This window comes from Haematobia irritans, chromosome 2, assembly GCF_050003625.1.
Source record: "Haematobia irritans isolate KBUSLIRL chromosome 2, ASM5000362v1, whole genome shotgun sequence".
Taxonomy (NCBI): domain Eukaryota; kingdom Metazoa; phylum Arthropoda; class Insecta; order Diptera; family Muscidae; genus Haematobia; species Haematobia irritans.
In genome coordinates this window covers 165,321,069-165,341,310 of record NC_134398.1, presented here as the reverse complement: position 1 = coordinate 165,341,310, position 20,242 = coordinate 165,321,069, and the positions used below count along the sequence as shown (strand labels likewise).

General features: G+C 35.8%; 1 protein-coding gene across 4 annotated transcripts in view; it reads left to right on the top strand.

Moving 5' to 3' along the window:
- The window catches only part of bdl (borderless), a gene marked incomplete at its 3' end in the record, with an annotated part of 116,361 nt that overhangs the window by 80,763 nt on the left and 15,356 nt on the right, over positions 1-20,242 (top strand). For all 4 annotated transcript variants that reach the window (XM_075296782.1, XM_075296781.1, XM_075296783.1 and 1 more), the window contains 1 exon segment: positions 739-967. In XM_075296782.1, the coding sequence (XP_075152897.1) occupies positions 739-967 (229 nt within the window).

Genomic DNA, 20,242 nt, shown 5'->3' with positions numbered 1-20,242 from the left:
ACCTTTATATATTGCCCCCAAAACATTTGACGGATGTGATATGGTATCCAAAATTTAGATCTACAAAGTGGTGCAGGGTATAATATAGGCGGCCCCGCCCGACTTTAGACTTTCCTTACTTGTTTAATAATGGACTCAATATTAGTTATACTCGTGACAAAACTCCCACAAAAATGTACCCCTTAATATTCTTAACATAAATATGGAAATGCGGTTTATCGCTCAAACCTATACCAATGTTACCCCACAAATACTTATGTTTACTACTTCAGTAGGGGTGGTTTAGGGTATGATATAGTCGGCCCCGCCTGACTTTCTACTTTACTAACTTTACGATAAATCATAAATAAACTTGTGCGAAGTTGCCTAAAAATTACTTTAGATTTCTTACTAACAATGTGTTCCACCCCAGGGCATTAGCCAACTTTAATTTAAAGTCTATAAATTTTGTAGAACTCTAACAAATTTTGTCCAGATCGAGTCACATTTAAATATATGTATATGGGAACAAAAAACTTTATACTCGTATATAGCACCCAAAACATTTGACGGATTTGATATTGTATAGAAAATGTGGATCTACAAAGTGATGCAGGGTATAATATAGTCGGCACCGCCCGACTTTAGAATTTCCTTACTTGTTTGTAATGCATTATTATATCACCCATCCAATGATGGATCGTATAAAATGTTTAACACAGTCTCGATTTTAATTAAAATGTATTTTTTTCGTTACAGAAAGATGGTCAACCTTTACCTTCTGATCGAGCAGTTGTAGATGATGGCAATCTTACTATCAATGGTCTTACCGAATCTGATCGAGGCATCTACGAATGTACGGCTACCAATGAAGCTGCCACAATTACAGCTGAAACCGAACTGATGATAGAGAATATAGCACCTAGACCACCATTTAATTTAACTGCAAATAGCACAGATACTTCGATAACTGTGAGATGGCAACCAGGTAAGCAAGCATGAATTTCACTCATTATCATCTTATCGTAGACATTAACTCCTAGATTATATTTTGCATGGGCATGAAAAGGATATGGCTATGGCCATATAATTTTTTTTTTTTAGCATTTAAATTTAAATTTTTTCGAATATGCATAACTAGGGGTATGTAATATTACTGCACACACACACATAGATACCCATTGTACTGTGTGTACGTATATATGAAATATGCATATTTACAAAAGACTACAGGTTCATAGTGAAATTGCATGTACACAAACGCACATATGCACACGAAAGTATTCTTTTGTTTTTTTTTTTTAATATAAACTTCAGTAAATGTAAATGCATAACTATTTTGTTTATAGATACTCAAAGAAATAATTTAAATATTTAGAATTTAGCAAAGTTTATTTTTTATGTAAAAATTATTTATTTTTGTGAAATAAATAAACGCAAAAAGTTAATTTATTTTCGAGTAAAAGAAATTTTAGATCAACGAACTTTTCACGGAAAAAAGGAGATACAGATTTTTGGATGTACATTAAAAGTAATGACTTAGGAAGGGAGCCACCGTGGTGCAATGGTTAGCATGCCCGCCTTGCATACACAAGGTCGTGCGTTCGATTCCTGCTTCGACCGAATACCAAAAAGTTTTTCAGCGGTGGATTATCCCACCTCAGTACTGCTGGTGACATTTCTGAGGGTTTCAAAGCATCTCTAAGTGGTTTCACCGCAATGTGGAACGCCGTTCGGACTCGGCTATAAAAAGGAGGTCCCTTGTCATTGAGCTTAACATGGAATCGGGCAGCACTCGGTGATAAGAGAGAAGTTCACCAATGTGGTATCACAATGGACTGAATAGTCTAAGTGAGCCTGATACATCGGGCAGGTGGCAGCCCGATGTATCAGCCAACCTAATTTAACCTAATGACTTAGGAAAAAAATCCAAAATTTTATGCTGAGATATTTATCTTTTTTTCACCATACAGTTAATTTTTTCTGATAATAAGAGTTTGTTCATTTGAATTTTTTTCAGAAAAAAACAATTTTGCTTAAATATTAATGGATATGCATTTTTTATTCTGTATGGAATTGCTCAATGAATTTTGATGTAAATACTAAATTTGCTGTTTGTTGGATGTAGTTACAATATAGCAAATAAAATTTTCCATATAATATTTAAATAGGAATTTCAAATGTTAATCAACATTAATCTTAGAACTGAAAGGTATATAAATTTAGAATCAGTATTATCTATTTTAATTGGGCGCACTGATATCAATAAATTAAAAACAAACTATGTATGTTCCAAGACTACGGTAAGTTAACTAATTCAAATGGTTTATTGTTGAGGGAAAAAATTTATTATTATTATTTTTTTTTGTATCCATTTCTGACCTTTGTAAGTGTTTTGTGAATATATGTGTGTTTCTGTTCTTCACATTTATGTGTACATATATATCAGTTCAGTTTCATTAATCCATATTTTCTATATTACAAGTTTTATGGTTTAGTCCTTTTTTCAAACTCTATACGAGGGTTGCCTTTTATTTGGTGGGATTTGGCAACCATTGTGTTGCAATCTGCAAGCTGATATCTCTATCATAAAGCTTGACATTTTTGAGGTTATACGAACTCAGAACGTTTTGACATAGTATTCTTTGGCTCGGAATCAATACCAAAATCCTTAAGGGAACGTCAAAATCCTTGGATCCAAGTAAACCTTTTTGTGAGTGCATGCTAAAAAAATTAGTCCCAGATTTGAATTTCGGCGTCTCATGGCCGAGCATATTTTATCCGATCTGGTTTTGATGCTAACATATTCCTTCTAACAATCAAGTCAAAATTGACCCATGTCTGTCCATAATTATATAGCCACCCTATAAACTGATGCCTAGATTCGACCTCCGGAGCCTATTAGAGGGCTAAAATTCATCCGAATCGGTTGAAATTTGGTACGTGGTGTAATTATATGGTCTGCAACAATCATGCAAAAATTGGTCCATATTGGTCCATAATTCTATATAGTCCCCATATAAACCGGGATCGGTTTATAATGTGGAGAAGCAAACTTCATCCGATCCGGTTGAAATTTGGTACGTGGATTTAACATAGTATATGGTCCCCAACAACCACTCAAAAATATATTCATATCGGTCCATAATTGTATATAGCTCCCTTATAAAACGACCCCCATATTTCAATTCGGCTCTCTAATTACCGCGAAAAACTTCATATCCGTTGGTTATTATTATACCCTCCACCTTAGGATGGGGGTATATCAACTTTGTCATTCTGTTTGTAGCACATCGAAATATTGCTCTAAGACCCCATAAAGTATATATATTCTGGGTCGTGGTGAAATTATGAGTCGATCTAAGCATGTCCGTCCGTCCGTCTGTTGAAATCACGCTAACTTCCGAACGAAACAAGCTATCGACTTGAAACTTGGCACAAGTAGTTGTTATTGATGTAGGCCGGATGGTATTGCAAATGGGCTATATGGGTCCACTTTTACGTATAGTCCCCATATAAACGGACCCTCAGATTTGGCTTGCGGAGCCCCTAAGGAAGCATATTTCATCCGAACCCGAAATTTGGTACATGGTGTTGGTATATGGTTTCTAACAACCACGCAAAAATTGGTCCACATCGGTCCATTATTAACCGATTCCCAGATTTGGCTTGCGGAGACTCCAAGAGAAGCAAATTTCATCCGATCCGGCTGAAATTTGGTACATGGTGTTGGTATATGGTCTCTAACAACCGTGCAAAAATTGGCCCACATATGTCCATAACTATATATAGCCCCCATATAAACCGATCCCCATATTTGGCTTGCGGATCCTCAAAGAGAAGCAAATTTCATAAGATCCGGCTGAAACTTGGTACATGGTTTTGGTATATGGTCTCTAACAACCATGCAAAAATTGATCCACTTACGGAGCCTCAAAGACAAGCAAATTTATTCCGCTCCGGCTGAAATTTGATACATGGTGTTGGTATATGGTCTCTAACAACCATGCTAAAATTGGTCCGCATTGGTTCATAATTATATATAGCCCCCCGGCTGAAATTTGATACATGGTGTTGGTATATGGTCTCTAACAACCATGCTAAAATTGGTCCGCATTGGTTCATAATTATATATAGCCCGATCCCCAGATTTGACCTCAAGAGGCTCAAAGAGATACAAATTTCATCCGATGCGGTTGAAATTTGGAACATGGTGTTAGTATATGGTCTCTAAAATACATGCAAAAATTGGTCCACATAGGTTCATAATTATATATAGCCCCCATATAAACCGATTCCCACATTTGGCTTACGGAGCCTCTAAGAGAACCAAATTTCATCCGATCCGGTTGAAATTTGGAACATGGTGTTAGTATATGGTCTCTAACAACCGTGCCAGAATTGGTCCATATCGGTCCATAAATATATATAGCCTCCATATAAATCGTTCTGCAGATTTGACCTCCGGAGCCTCTTGGAGGAGCAAAATTCATCCGATCCGGTTCAAATTTGGAACGTGATATTAGTGTATGGCCGCTAACAACCATTCCAAAATTGGTCCATATCGGTCTATTTGTATATATAGCCGATCCCCAATCACAAAAAAATATGTCCATATCGGTTCATAATCATGGTCGCCACTCGAGCCAAAAATAATCTACCAAAATTTGATGTCTATAGAAAATTTTGTCAAAATTTTATTTCTATAGAACATTTTGTTAAAATTTTAGTTTTATACAAAATTTGTTAAAATTGCATTTCTATAGAAAATTTTGTCAAAGCTTTGTTTCTATAGATAATTTTGTCAAAATTTTATTTCTATAGAAAATGTTGTCAAAATTTTATTTCTATATCTTTAGTAGAAGTTTCTACTCAATCGATGGTGGAGGGAACATAAGATTCGGACCAGCCGAACTTACGGCCGTATATACTTATTAATATTCACTAGTTTTGCCAAGACTATGATTTGAATTACCAATTTCAACCATCCATCAACTCAAATGCTTGGAAAATAGTTGTATTCTCATCGAAATCACACATTTATCTGATTTAATGATGTTGGTGTGTACGATTTATACCGGCCAAAATTTACATGTTTTTTTTTTTTGGTGTACGCGTTAATTTTATGGCTGCAAAGTGCTAGACACTTCTACGACTTGTTGGACAATGGATGTTTTAAGTTTGCTGATGTTGCAGAAAATGAAAGTGTTGTTCATTTTTGCATATTGGAATATGCACTTTCTAGGCATTTGCTTACTTAGCATGAAAACGGCTATTTTCCACAAAGTAAATATGTTTCTAAATGGATTTGTTTATTCAACAAGCCATAAGTAAAATAAAAAATAACTTTTAGTTGTAAAAATATTTACCACAACATTTGAAAGATCCCATAGGTGTGAACAATAAAATTACTTTTTTTACAACCTCCACCATTTGTAGTTTAGGTAACGAAGTGTTTTGAGATTTATAAAAAAAATGTATTTTAATCGAAATGCCTACCTCTGAGTCTTTTTATATCCTGCGCCACACTGTGGAACAGGGTATTATAAGTTAGTGCATATGTTTGCAACACCCAGAAGGAGACGAGATAGATGTCCGTTTATTCGTCTGTCTGTCCGTCCGTCTGTCTGTGAACATATTTATGTGATCAAAGTCTAGGTCGCAGTTTAAGTCCAATCGCCTTCAAATTTGACACAAGTTCCTCTTTTGGGTCAGAATAGAACCCTATTGATTTTGGAAGAAATCGGTTCAGATTTAGATATAGCTCCCATATATATCTTTCGTCCGATATGGACTTATATGGCCCCAGAAGCCAGAGTTTTACCCTAATTTGCTTGAAATTTTGCATCAGGAGAACGATAAGTACTATAGTCAGGTGTGCCAAATTTGATTGAAATTGGTTCAGATTGAGATATAGCTCTCATATATATCTTTCGCCCGATTTTCCGTCATATAACCACAGAGGTCAAAGTTTTAATCCGATTTACGTGAAATTGTGCACACGAAAGAGAATTACGAATAAGATTCTGACTACACAGAATAAAAACATTCTCGGTTCCAAAGATTTTGTTTTTACACTAATGATTTTGGTATTGATTCCGAGCCAAAGAATCGGAGACTTGAAACAAGGATACTTTTAAGACAGAATTGTCTTTTAAATTTAAGTTTTGTGTACTTGATTCTAGGTAGCAAATTTTAGTTTATACATTTTTCCTGTTTTTTTTTTTCATGTGGATTTAAAGACCTTTAAGGACGTGTTAACGACAACTTAAATTTTCAAATTCAGACTTGATTTTTAGTAGAAATTATGATGTTTCAAGTAAAAATTGTCCTTAAAATAAAGTGTTGAAAAACATCTCTAATTTTTAAACGCTTTTTTTGATTTGTTATCAAGATGCAACAAAGACAACAAATTTAAAAACAATTTTATTAATTTTAAGAATTTTTCACACTTATTAAAGACAAGATGACCTTAGACAAACAAAATGTTCTTTTATTTTAAGATAGCCGTTTTTAAGTCGAATCACTTAATTATAAGGAAAAAACGACTATATAGAAAAGTTTATCGACTTATCGAACAAGGAAAAACTTTATATCAGAGAAATTCGTCTTCAACTCTAAGCAAAACACGCATTCGTATTCTAAAGACATGAAATCTTTGGCCTTACGACAATATTTTTTGAGTGTATGTATGTCAATTTTGATTGAAATCTGTTCAGACTTAGATATATGACACATATATATCATTCGCTTGATCTATACTTAATAGTTTTAATCCGATATAAGAGAACTTTGGCACAGGGGAGTAGCTATGTAGTTATTCTGGCTATAACCGCTTGCTTATAACCGGTTCAGATTAAGATCCCAGTACAAAAAGCGTCGCCAAAAAAGTAGTGACAATGTTCTTTTTGGATCCAGAAGTGGTGCAAAATTGTCCTTAGCAGTTTTTTTGTCTTCTTTAGGTTCCGCTTGACAATAGCCCAGTATTTCTCAATTGGGCGGAGATCTGGCGTGTTGGGAGGGTTCTTGTCCTTGGGAACCACCTGTACGTTGTTGGCGGCGTACCACTCCATGGCCTTTTTACCGTAATGGCAAGATGCCAAATCCGGCCAAAACAGTACGGAACAACCGTGTTTCTTCAGGAAAGGCAGCAGACGTTTATTCAAACACTCTTTCACGTAAATTTCTTGTTTGACAGTCCCGGAAGCTATGAAAATTCTGCTTTTCAAGCCACAGGTACAGATGGCTTGCCAAACCAGATATTTCTTCGCGAACTTTGACAGTTTTATGTGCTTGAAAATATCTGCTACATTTCCCCTTCCTTTTGCCGTATAAAACTCCTGTCCCGGAAGCTGCTTGTTGTCGGCTTTGACGTAGGTTTCATCGTCCATTACCACGCAGTCAAACTTCGTCAGCACCGTCGTGTACAGCCTCCGGGATCGCGCTTTGGCCGTCGTATTTTGTTTATCATCGCGATTTGGAGTCACTACCTTCTTGTAAGTCGATAGTACGGCTCGTTTTTTGGCTCGATGCACGGTTGTAGACGATACACCCAGCTTATTTGCGGCATCTCGGAGAGAGAGGTTAGGGTTTCGCTTGAAACTACCGGCAACTCTCTTTGTCGTCTCAGCGGCTTCCGGTTTTCGATTTCCCCCCGATCCAGACTTCCTGGCTGTCGACAAACGTTCCCCAAACACTTTAATTACATTTTAACGATTGATTTGGCAACTTTTAGCGATGTTGCAGCTTTGCGTGCGAGTAGCTCGGATTTTCGCGATGCGCGAGCAAAATTTTGATACGCTGCTCTTCTTGCTTGGACGGCATTTTGACAACTGAAGATGAGGGGTGTTCAGGTTTTTTAAATGCAAAATTGAAAGAAATACGTTAAGTTTATATTGACCAAATTTTGACCGTATCACCCTTTACTTCTTAAGGTGTGAACCGAAATCAGTGTTTTGGATGTGAATTAAAAAATTCTGTGATATTTTGCCAAATAAATAATTTTAAGATTGAAAATGTCCTTCCAATAGAAGCATTTAAATTGCTTATATCTAGGTACTTTGCTTGATCTCCTGCGTCGTTTTTATACAAATTCATATGAAATTAGTTCCGAATTTTGTTTTAAAGAATTTTTTATATAGATATTTCTTTACGCCTAAAACTCTCCCCAAGTAAAAAATCCTAACCTTGGGGGAAAGCCTCAACCTGGCAACTCTGACTCAAACTTCTAATTCTTCTTCATAGTATATTAGCGAAACGACAGAAAAATCTCATAAAAACTCTTTATAGTATTGCTCACGTAAAACCATTTGAATACCTCAATTTAATTAACTTCATATAATAAAAAAAGCCACACTCTGTTATGTAAATACCGATTTAAAAGTAAATGAATGCAATTTGCTCTTCTGCATTAATTGCGTTTAAGATTAAAATCACCTACTTAACAATTCAATAGATTTTCATGCCTTTTAAAAGATGGTATACTCACAAGAAGAAGAATTAAAGATGATATTTTTGTAGCTGAAAGTAGTTAAAATATTTAATGGAGTACTTATTCTATAAGATTATCTTCTAAATGAATTTGAATTGTTGTATTGTATACTAAATACAAATCAAAAATTTATGTATTAGAAAGCCATATAAAAATATTAAATTGAATTAAATTATATATTAATTATATAATAATAATCCATCTCTGTTATGAACACATGTTAAATTTTGTTTCGATCTGGTAACTCCTTCATATATGTAGAAACAGGTGTTCAAAAAAGACACATCCGCAATTTTTTTACAATGGAAAAATTAGAAATGCGTGCTGTCATTAAATATTTACATATAAAAGGTTTATCGGGACAAGAAATTCATAATGATATGGTGAATGTTTTAGGTGAAAGTGCTCCTTCATATGCAACAGTAAAAAATTGGGTTGCTGAATTTAAACGCGGTCGTACAAGCATTGAAGATGAACCACGTAGTGGACGTCCAAAAACAGCAACAACAACAGAAATTGTAGCCAAAGTGCATGATATGGTATTAAATGATCGACGAATAAAAGTGCGTCGAATTGCTAATATCATGGGCAACTCAAATGATCGAGTCCATTTAATTTTGCATGAAGAACTACATATGAAAAAGCTTTCTGCAAGATGGCTGCCGCATTTGTTAACAGTCGATCAAAAACGCATAAGATTGAACATTTTTCAAGCTTGTTTGGATCGTTTTAAGCGAAATAAAATGGATTTTAAGCGTCGTTCCATAACTGTTGATGAGACATGGATCCACCACTATACTCCAGCGACAAAAGAACAATCCAAACAATGGACTTAAGCTGGAGGAAGTGCCCCAAAGAAGGCAAAAATACTCCAATCGGCTGGTAAGGTTATGGCAACCGTTTTTTGGGACTTAAGAGGTATTTTATTGATTGACTATCTTCAAAATGGTAAAACAATAAATTCAGAGTACTATTGCAACCTTTTGGATCAATTAAATGTACAAATCCGAGAAAAACGTCCCGGCTTACAACACAAAAAAATATTTTTTCATCAAGACAACGCACCAGCGCACAAGAGTGTTTTAACAATGGCTAAAATCAACGAATTAAAGTACGAGTTGCTTGACCACCCACCTTATTCTCCTGATTTAGCTCCCAGTGACTTTTACTTCTTCCCAAATCTAAACAAGTATATACGGCCGTAAGTTCGGCCAGGCCGAATCTTATGTACCCTCCACCATGGATTACATAGAAACTTCTACGAAAGACTGTCATCCACAATCGAATTACTTGGGTTGTGGTATCTTAAAACTTCTTAACATCGTTTTCTAAATTGTGAGTTAGTCGTGGTATATATTAGACAAAAAAGTTATATATAGTTAAGTCTACAAATAATTACGAATCGATATGGACTTTTTGCACGGTACGTAGAGAGCCAGAATTGAAATATGGGGGTCGCTTATATGGGGGCTATATACAATTATGAACTTGATATGGACCAATTTTTGTGTGATTGGAAATCGATTTATCTGAGGGATATATATATATATATAACTATAGACCGATATGGACCTAGTTACGCATGGTTGTTAACGACCATATACTGGCACAATGTACCAAATTTCAACTCACTCGAATGAAATTTGCTCCTCCAAGAGGCTCCAAAACCAAATCTCGGGATCGGTTTATATGGGGCTATATATGATTATGGACTGATATGGACCACTTTTGGCATGGTTGTTAAATATCATATACGATCACCACGTACCAATTTTCAAGCAGATCGCATGAATTTTGCTTCTCCAAAAGGCACCGGAGGTCAAATCTTGGAATCGGTTTATATGGGAGCTATATATAATTATGGGCTGATAGGAACCAATTCTTGCATGGTTGTTGGATACCATATACTAACATCACGTACCAAATTTCAACCGAATGGGAAGAATTTTGCTCTTCCAAGGGGCTCTGGAGGTCAAATCTGGGGATCGGTTTATATGGGGCCTATATATAATTATGGACCGATACCGACCAATTTTTTCATGGGAGTTTGAGGCCATATATTAAGACCACGTAACAAATTTCAACTAAATCAGATGAATGTTGGTCTTCCAAGAGGCTCCGGAGGTCAAATCTGGTGATCGGTTTATATGGGGGCTACATATAATAATGGACCGATGTGGACCAATTTTTGCATGACTGTTAGAGACCATATACTAACACCATGTACCAAATTTCAGCCGGATCGGATGAAATTTGTTTCTCTTAGAGGCCTCGCAAGCCAAATCGGGGGATCGGTTTATATGGGGGCTATATATAATTATGGACCGATATGGATCCATTTTTGCATGGTTGTTAGAGACCATATACTAACACCATGTACCAAATTTCAGCCGGATCGGATGAAATTTGCTTCTCTTAGAGGCCTCGCAAGCCAAATCGAGGGATCGGTTTATATGGGGGCTATATATAATTATGGACCGATGTGGACCAATTTTTGCAATTTTTCAAGTCGATAGCTTGTTTCGTTCGGAAGTTAGCGTGATTTCAACAGACGGACGGACGGACATGCTCAGATCGACTCAGAATTTCACCACGACCCAGAATATATATACTTTATGGGGTCTTAGAGCAATATTTCGATGTGTTACAAACGGAATGACAAAGTTAATATACCACCCATCCTATGGTGGAGGGTATAAAAAATCCTTTCTGGCAAGCGTTTTACCGCAAATGAAGATGCAATTACAGTTGTAAACCACTATTTTGAAGACCTTGAGGAAAACTATTTTAATCAAGGGATAGAATTGCTAGAAAAGCGTTGGACTAAGTGTATTGAAGTTTCAGGAGATTATATTGAAAAATAAAAATATTTTTGAAAAACTAACTATTCTCTTTCATTGATAGGCTAAAAAGTTTCCGAACCGCCCTCGTACATATATAGACATAGGTCGTTTTCGATTCGCAAAAAATATGTTGCCTTGGTGTTACACTACTTTTTCCCTAATTGACATTTCGGCCAAATGATAGTGTAATTCTAAAGTTATTATTAATTTATAATATTGTGAGGTATAAAGTATCCAAAATCTATGACAGTGTCCTTGATATCTTGCAATCAATTTTTTCCCAATCGAAATCGCCAATAGAGATTTCTCATTATTACCCAACGATTTAATTGGAAGTTGTTCCAAAGGCACAACTTTAAATGCACTCCCAAAAATTTCTTTCCAAAAATTTTCTTTTTTCTAACTACACTGCAAAAAAATCGCAGTTAAACCAATGCTTGTAGTTTTATTATTTGTTGCGAAAATTTCCACAGCCCAATGGAATTTTCTTTTTGTTAAGTAATCGTATGTCTCAAACATTTTATGAACAAAAATATTAGTTCAATATGAACTTAAGCAAAAGAAAATGTTCGTATGATTCCCAACAAGTATATACGGCCGTAAGTTCGGCCAGACCAAATCTTATGTACCCTCCACCATGGATTGCGTAGTAACTTCTACTAAAGACTGTCATCCACAATCGAATTACTTGGGTTGTGGTAGGCCTTGTCAATGGCAAGGTATATTAAAACTTCTTAACATCGTCTCCTAAATTGTAAGTTAGTCCATACGTGGTATGTATTAGACAAAAAGGCAGATTAAATACTTACTTCTACAAATAAATATGAACCGATATGAACTTTTAAGCGGTAATTAGAGAGCCAGAATAAATATATGGGGGTCACCTTATGTGGGGGCTACATACAATTATCAACCGATATGGACCAATTTTTGTGAGATTGGGGATCGGTTTATCTGGAGGCTATATAAACCTATAGGCTGATATGGACGAAGTTCGACATGGATGTTAGCGACCATATACTAGCACAATGTAACAAATTTTAACCGATTCAGATGATTCGGCTCCAGAGGTGATGGGTTTATATAGGGGCTATATATAATTACAGATCGATATGGACCAATTTTTGCAAGGTTGTTAGAGACCATATATTAGCACAACTATATATAATTATGGCCCGATATGGACCAATTTGGGCCTGGTTATTAGAGACCATACTTTAAGATCACGTACCAAATTTCAACCGCATCTGATGAATTTTGCTCCTCCAAGAGGCTTCGGAGGTCAAATCAGGCGATGGCTTGGGGGCTATATATAATTACAGACCGATATGGACCAGTTTTTGCATGGTTTTTAAAGACCACATACCAACAATATGTACCAAATTTCAGCTGGATCCAATGAAATTTGCTTCTTTTTTAGGCTCCGCAAGCCAAATCTGGGGATCGGTTTATATGGGGGCTATATATAATTATGGACCGATATGGACCAATTTTTACATGGTTGTTAGAGACCACATACCAACATCATGTACCAAATTTCAGGTGGATCGGATGAAATTTGCTTCTTTTTTAGGCTTCGGAAGCCAAATCTGGGGATCGGTTTATATGGTTATATATAATTATGAACCGATATGGACCAATTTTTGCATCGTTGTTAAAGACTAACAGGTTGGCTGATACGTCCTCGATCTAACAAAGAAAAACACTTTTTTGTCTAAATTCGTTTTTATTATTCAACATAGTTCCCTTTAAGAGCGATACAACGATTATAACGACCTTCCAATTTTTTTGATACCATTTTGGTAGTACTCCTTCGGTTTTGCCTCAAAAAAAGGCCTCACTTTCGACGATCACCTCTTCATTGCAGCCAAATTTTTTCCCTGCGAGCATCCTTTTGAGGCCCGAGGACAAAAAAAAAGTCGCTGGGACCAGATCTGGAGAATACGGTGGGTGGGGAAGCAATTCGAAGTCCAATTCATGAATTTTTGACATCGTTCTCAATGACTTGTGGCACGGTGCGTTGTCTTGGTGGAACAACACTTTTTTCTTCTTCATATGGGGCCGTTTTGCCGCGATTTCGGCTTTCAAACGCTCCAATAACGCCATATAATAGTCACTGTTGATGGTTTCTCCCTTCTCAAGATAATCGATAAAAATTATTCCATGCGCATCCCAAAAAACAGAGGCCATTACTTTGCCAGCGGACTTTTGAGTCTTTCCACTCTTCGGAGACGGTTCACCGGTCGCTGTCTACTGAGCCGACTGTCGATTGGACTCAGGAGTGTAGTGATGGAGCCATGTTTAATCCATTGTCACATATCGACGGAAAAACTCGGGTGTATTACGAGTTAACAGCTGCAAACACCGCTAAGAATCATCAACACGTTGTTGTTTTTGGTCACCCATTTTGCACAGAGCTTCCGCATATCCAAATATTGATGAATGATATGACAAACACGTTCCTTTGATATCTTTAAGGCCTCTGATATCTCGATCAACTTCATTTAACGGTCATTCAAAATCATTTTGTGGATTTTTTGATGTTTTCGTCGGTAACCACCTCTTTCGGGCGTCCACTGCGTTCACCATCCTCCGTGCTCATTTCACCACGCTTGAATTTTGCATACCAATCAATTATTGTTGATTTCCCTGGGGCAGAGTCCAGAAACTCAAGTTTTTGCTTCCACCGTATTTTTCCCCTTCAGAAAACAGTATTTTATCAAAACACGAAATTCCTTTTTTCCATTTTTTTCACAATAACAAAAGTTGCTTCACAAAAGACGCTCTATCTCACAAACTAATTGACTTACAGACGTCAAATTTTTACACGAATCATTTGAAGGTTGGTACTATATTTAATACCAGCGAAGCCATCTATGTGTCAGACCGGGGACTTATCAGCCAACCTGTTATATACCAATAACATGTTCCAATTTTTAACCGAATCGGATGAATTTTGCTCCTCCAAGAGGCTCCGGAGGTCAAATCTGGGAGTCGGTTTATATGGGGGCTATGCGTAAAAGTGGTCCGATATGGTCCATATAACAACTACTTGTGCCAAGTTTCGATTCGATAGCTTATTTCGTTCGGAAGTTAGCGTGATTTCCACAGACGGACAGCCCTACAGACGGACATAGCTAGATCGACTCAGAATTTCAACACGACCCAGAATATATACACTTTATGGAGTCTTAGAGCAATATTTCGATGTGTTACAAACGGAATGACAAAGTTAATATACCCCCATCCTATGGTGGAGGGTATAATAAAGATGGTGATGGCGATGGATAACGAAAGACATCAACGTAACACAGTGAGAAAATTTAATCAGAATGGTGCTCTGCTTAGAGACAAATTTTTTGATAAACATTAATCAACAACAAAAATGTTAATTGCCTTAATCAAAACATTATTCTATTTACACATTAAATTGTGAATTCGGGTGAAACATAAAATAAATTTGCACCGTACAAACAATTTTTTGTTTGCACAAATTCTGAAAACATATATGCTTGAAGCAGAATATGTTTGGGAGTATACGTTACAGAGTTTTTTTTTGTGAGGGTGTATTTTTAATAAAATTTATATACATTTTTCCCGTGTTTTTTCTTTTACTGTCCATTTTGTACAAATCAGAGAAAATATAAATCCGTGGTAAAGAAGAACTTCAAGTATTAGGGTCCATTTTAGGAAACGAAAATCTGCGATATATGCACCCTCAAAAAAAATCGCTTCTCTAACATGTGTTCCAAACATATTTTGCAGGAAGCACATATATTATTGGATACTGCCGAAACATTAATATGTTTGTTTCATGTGAACATATTATATGTTTGGAAGCGTTTTGAGCCCAAAAATATTATATGCTTGGAAGAATTTTCTCCCCAAGAATATTGTGGTCATTCTCTCACATAATTTTCACTTCCACGAAATTTTTTAGTTCTTGGCACCTTTTTCTGTGATACAAATAATGTTGAAGAAATTATTAAATTTTATAATTTTTTAAAATTTTACCTTTCGCCTTGACGGAGAATCGAACCGGGAACCATGGAATTTGTAAGCCAACACACTACCACTGGGCTACGTGGCTGTTACAGTCACCAGTAGACAATTATCGTTATGAGTTACATTTATATAGCATAGTTTGCAGCGCCCACGAGACCATGCAAACATAACATTATTTACAAGAAACATACATTTGTTGGCCACGTGGAACAGTGGTTCGCATGTCTGACTTGCATGCAAAGGGTCGTGGGTTCAATCCTTGCTCCGACCGAACCAATTTTTTTTTAATTTACACATTTATATGAAACTTCGAAATGTGGGTTATTAAAGATTTACAGTCAGAAACAGTGCTTGATATAAACGAAATGGACTGAGCTTTTGGATAAAATATTATTTTTTATTGCATAAATAACAATTTTGTTTGAAATTTGAAAGGAATTCAAAAACTCTAACGAAAGAAGAACGTGGAGTCGAGCACAAACATAAATATATAAATAATTTTATAATAAACATACACATAAATTTATTTAGGAGTGAACAATTTTTTACTAGCATTTAACACTATTTTAAATGCATTTACAATTTTCTCTTTACTGCGAATAGTCATTCTAATATTCAAATTAAATAATATTTAGACTTAAGCATATCAAATTTTTGGCCTTTTGATTATCTTGATGTGTTATGTTGATTTCTTTCGTCAACCCTCCCGGTTTCCATCTCTATTTCTTTCTCTATACTCTCTCTGTTGCTCTCTAAATAAAATATTACAACATATATATGTTTACTCGAAATTTGTAAATGTATATATGTTTACATTCACACATATTATTTTTATGAAACATTCATGAGCCAAACATAATATGTTCTAACATATTAACATATGTGTCCCAAACATTTAGTGTTAGTTTAGGAACATTATATGTTTGCACTTAAATATATTGTGTTTAAAAATTGTGCCCGAAACACATTTTGTTTATATCGGAACATATGAAAAACATATTTTTCTAACAGTGTGGTTTCGCAATAAAGGCCAGAATAAAGAGTAAACAAAATACACTACAATTCCCTTATAATCCAAAAAATAATTGAGATTCCAATTTTACATAACACACAGGCACGGCATCATCCAAACAACATCGATTTTCCTCTTTCCCATAAGCCCACATTAATTCTTATAGAGTCCGCCATAATACATTAACAAAGATAGCGGTGGTGGTATCCTGTTGAGATAATCAAACGTTTCATTTCATACCCACACACCCGTACACTCACTAACACACAAATAACAAAACACTGCAGCAAATATATGCAGGAAAAACACATTTCATTTTACTTACTCACACACTCTCTCTTTCTCCGTCATTCGTATAAAAGCGTACTCATCCACAGGATAACCATGGTAAACACACATGGACATTTTGCTCTCAATATCAATATGCGTATATGGATTGAATATTGGTGCATGGTCTATGGTCATATGTAAAAAGGTGGATCGAAAATGAAGAAAAATTTAATTTATTTGAAGAGAGTTTTTTTGTATAAAAAATCCATGCAGCTAGAGAAATAAAAAAATATAAATAACAAGTATATAAGGCCGTGAGTTCGGCCAGGCCGAATCTTATGTACCCTCCACCATGGATTGCGTAGAAACTTCTACTAAAGACGGTCATCCACAACGGAATTACTTGGGTTACGACCGATGGCGAGGCATCTTAAAACTTCTTAAGATCATCTTCTAAATTGTAAGTTAGTCCATGCGGGATATATATCAGCAAAACAAAGGCCGATTAAATACGTATATATTCAGTTCTTGACCGGTATATATAGGGAACAAATAATTACGAACCGATATGAACTTTTGTGCGGTAATTATAGAGCCAGAATTGAAATATGGGAGTGCTTTATATGAGGGCTATATACAATTATGAACACGATTCTACCAAAAATGACAGCTTTTTTACTGTTTGGTAGATTGGTAGAATTCTTGATGTTTTGGAGGATTTTGAAAACCATTCCTCTCCAACTAAGAGGTGCTTCATAAATTTTCTATAGAAATAAAATTTTGACAAAATTTTCTACAGAAATAAAATTCTAACAAAATTTTCTATAGAAATAAAATTCTGACAAAATTTTTTATAAAATAAAGTTTTGACAAAGTTTTCTATAGAAATAAATTTTTGATAAAATTTTCTATAGAAATGATGTTTTGACAAAATTTTCTATAGAAATAAAATTTTGACAAAATTTTCTATAGAAATACAAAATTTCGACAAAATTTTCTATGGCAATAAAGTTTGTAGATTATTTTTGGCTCGAGTGGCAATCGTGATTATGAACCGAAAAGGGCTAATTTTTCGGTTTATCTCGGGGCTATATATAACTACAGATCAATACGGACCAATTTTGGCATGGTCGTTATCGGCCATATACTAGCGCAAAATACCAAATTTCAACCGGATCGGATGAATTTTGCTCCATCAAGAGTCTTCGGAGGTCAAATCTGGGTATCGGTTTATATGGGGGTTATATATAATAATGATCCGATGTGGACCAATTTTTGCATGGTTGTTAGAGACCATATACCAACACCATGTACCAAATTTCAATTGCATCGGATGAATTTTGCTCCTCCAAGAGGCTCCGGACGTCAAATCTGTGGATCGGTTTATATGGGGGCTATATATAATTATGGACCGATGTGGACCAATTTTCGCTTGGTTGTTAGAGACCATATACCAACACCATGTACCAAATTTCAATTGCATCGGATGAAATTTGCTTCTCTTATAGGCTCCGCAAGCCACATCTGGGAATCGATTTATATGGGGGCTATACATAATTATGAATCGATATGGATCAATTTTTGCATGGTTGTTATCGGCCATATACTAGCGCAATGTACCAAATTTGCTCCTTCAAGATGCTCCGGAGGTCGAATCTGGGGATCGGTTTATATATAATTAACAACCTATATGGACCAATTTTTGCATGGTTGTTAGAGACCATATACTAACACCATCGGATCGGATGAATTTTGCTCCTCCAAGAAGCTCCGGAGGTCAAATCTGGGGATCGGTTTATATGGGGGGGGGGGGGTGGTCCGTATATAATTTTGGACCGATATGGACCAATTCAGGCATGGTTGTTAGATACCATATACCAACACCACGTACCAAATTTCAGCCGGATCGGATGAAATTTGCTTCTTTTATAGGCTCCGCAAGCCACATCTGGGAATCAATTTATATGGGGGCTATACATAATTATGAACCGATACGGACCAATTTTTGCATGGTTGTTATCGGTCATATACTAACGCAATATACCAAATTTGTTCCTTCAAGATGCTCCGGAGGTCGAATCTGGGGATCGGTTTATATATAATTATGAACCGATATGGACCAATTTTTGCATGGTTGTTAGATACCATATACTAACACCACGTACTAAGATTCAACCGGATCGGATGAATTTTTGCTCATCCAAGAGGCTCCGCAAGCAAAATCTGGAGATCGGTTTTGTAACGATCCACCGCATAGGGCTCCACTTTCGAAGAGGACGGCTACCTTCTTTTTGCCGACGATGCTCAGTCCTGGGGGGGTTCTTCCTAACGAAAGGGGATTTGGATACGCTGCCATAAAAGTAAATAAGAAAGGTAGCTCTTGGAAATATAGGGAATGGAGAACCGAAATAACTGAATGCACATCAAATTTAGAACGATGATGATGAGAACCGCAGCATGAGATGTCAGTCTGCTGCCATTAATACTAAACCCACCCGACCAATTCCGACGACTTTCCGCGTCGGCCCTAACATCCTCTACCTACCAACCCTTACCTTTCGTGGTGAAAGAAATATACGTTTTAGAACATCTTAATATCTATTTAAAAATATATATATCATTCTAATAGACGTATGGTAGAATCGTGAATAACAGTTAGAGATGCTGATCCAATTATAAAAAAAAATAAAAAAAAAAACTCAATTATAAAGCTTGACCATATGGTTAATAAAATAATTGGTAACAATATCAACGATAGGAAAATAATTAAAGGACAATAAAAAAATTATGTATGTACGGTTGAGCTGATGCAATTTGAAATACAAAATATTCTTTCAATAAGGAAATTAAGATTGGACTAATCATAATTTCATATATGAAAGTTTAATAATCTATTTTATAGTCTGTACCTCAATTTTGCATAGCTCGATTACGTAGGATAATAGAATAGTTGAGAAGAGTTAAATGGGCCATTTTAACTAAAACTTAAATTAATCCAGCTTGATGACTGGGCAACATCCTAAAGAATAGTATATGCAAATAAACAATATTAGTAGAAGATTCCCATCAAAAATTCGATCAGTGCCTCCACATCGTATCCTTAATGATTATAGTGAAATGGTCTAATCCGAGTTAGTAGGTACAATCCGAGTTAATAGAGTAAAATCCAAATTAATTGATTCGAGTTAATTAGGCTAATTTGAGTTAATTGGCTTAATCCGAGTTAGGACGTATAATCCGAGTTAATAGGTCAAATCCAAATTAATTGATTCGAGTTAATTTGGCTAATCTGAGGTAATTGGCTTAATACGAGTAGAGTGGCCTCAACCCAAAATGTTGTCAATTTCTTGGAGCTTTGTTTCGTGATGCCAAAATTGGTAATCCCCGGAGTAACTCCGGGTAGAGGATTTTTACCACCGAATTTCCCAACCGAATTGGATTCCTAAACAGCCAAATAGGTAGAATAACTATGATGTTTGCGATTCATTGTCCAGCGAACTTACCAGGAAATTTTTAAGAGAGAAAAAAAAATAATTGTCGGTTTTCCCGGAATCTGAATTTTGTAGTTTTTTTTTATCAATAGCTCTAGACTAGTATCTTTATCTGGTGCTGGGAGCGGAGAAAATTTTATTCAACTTAAGT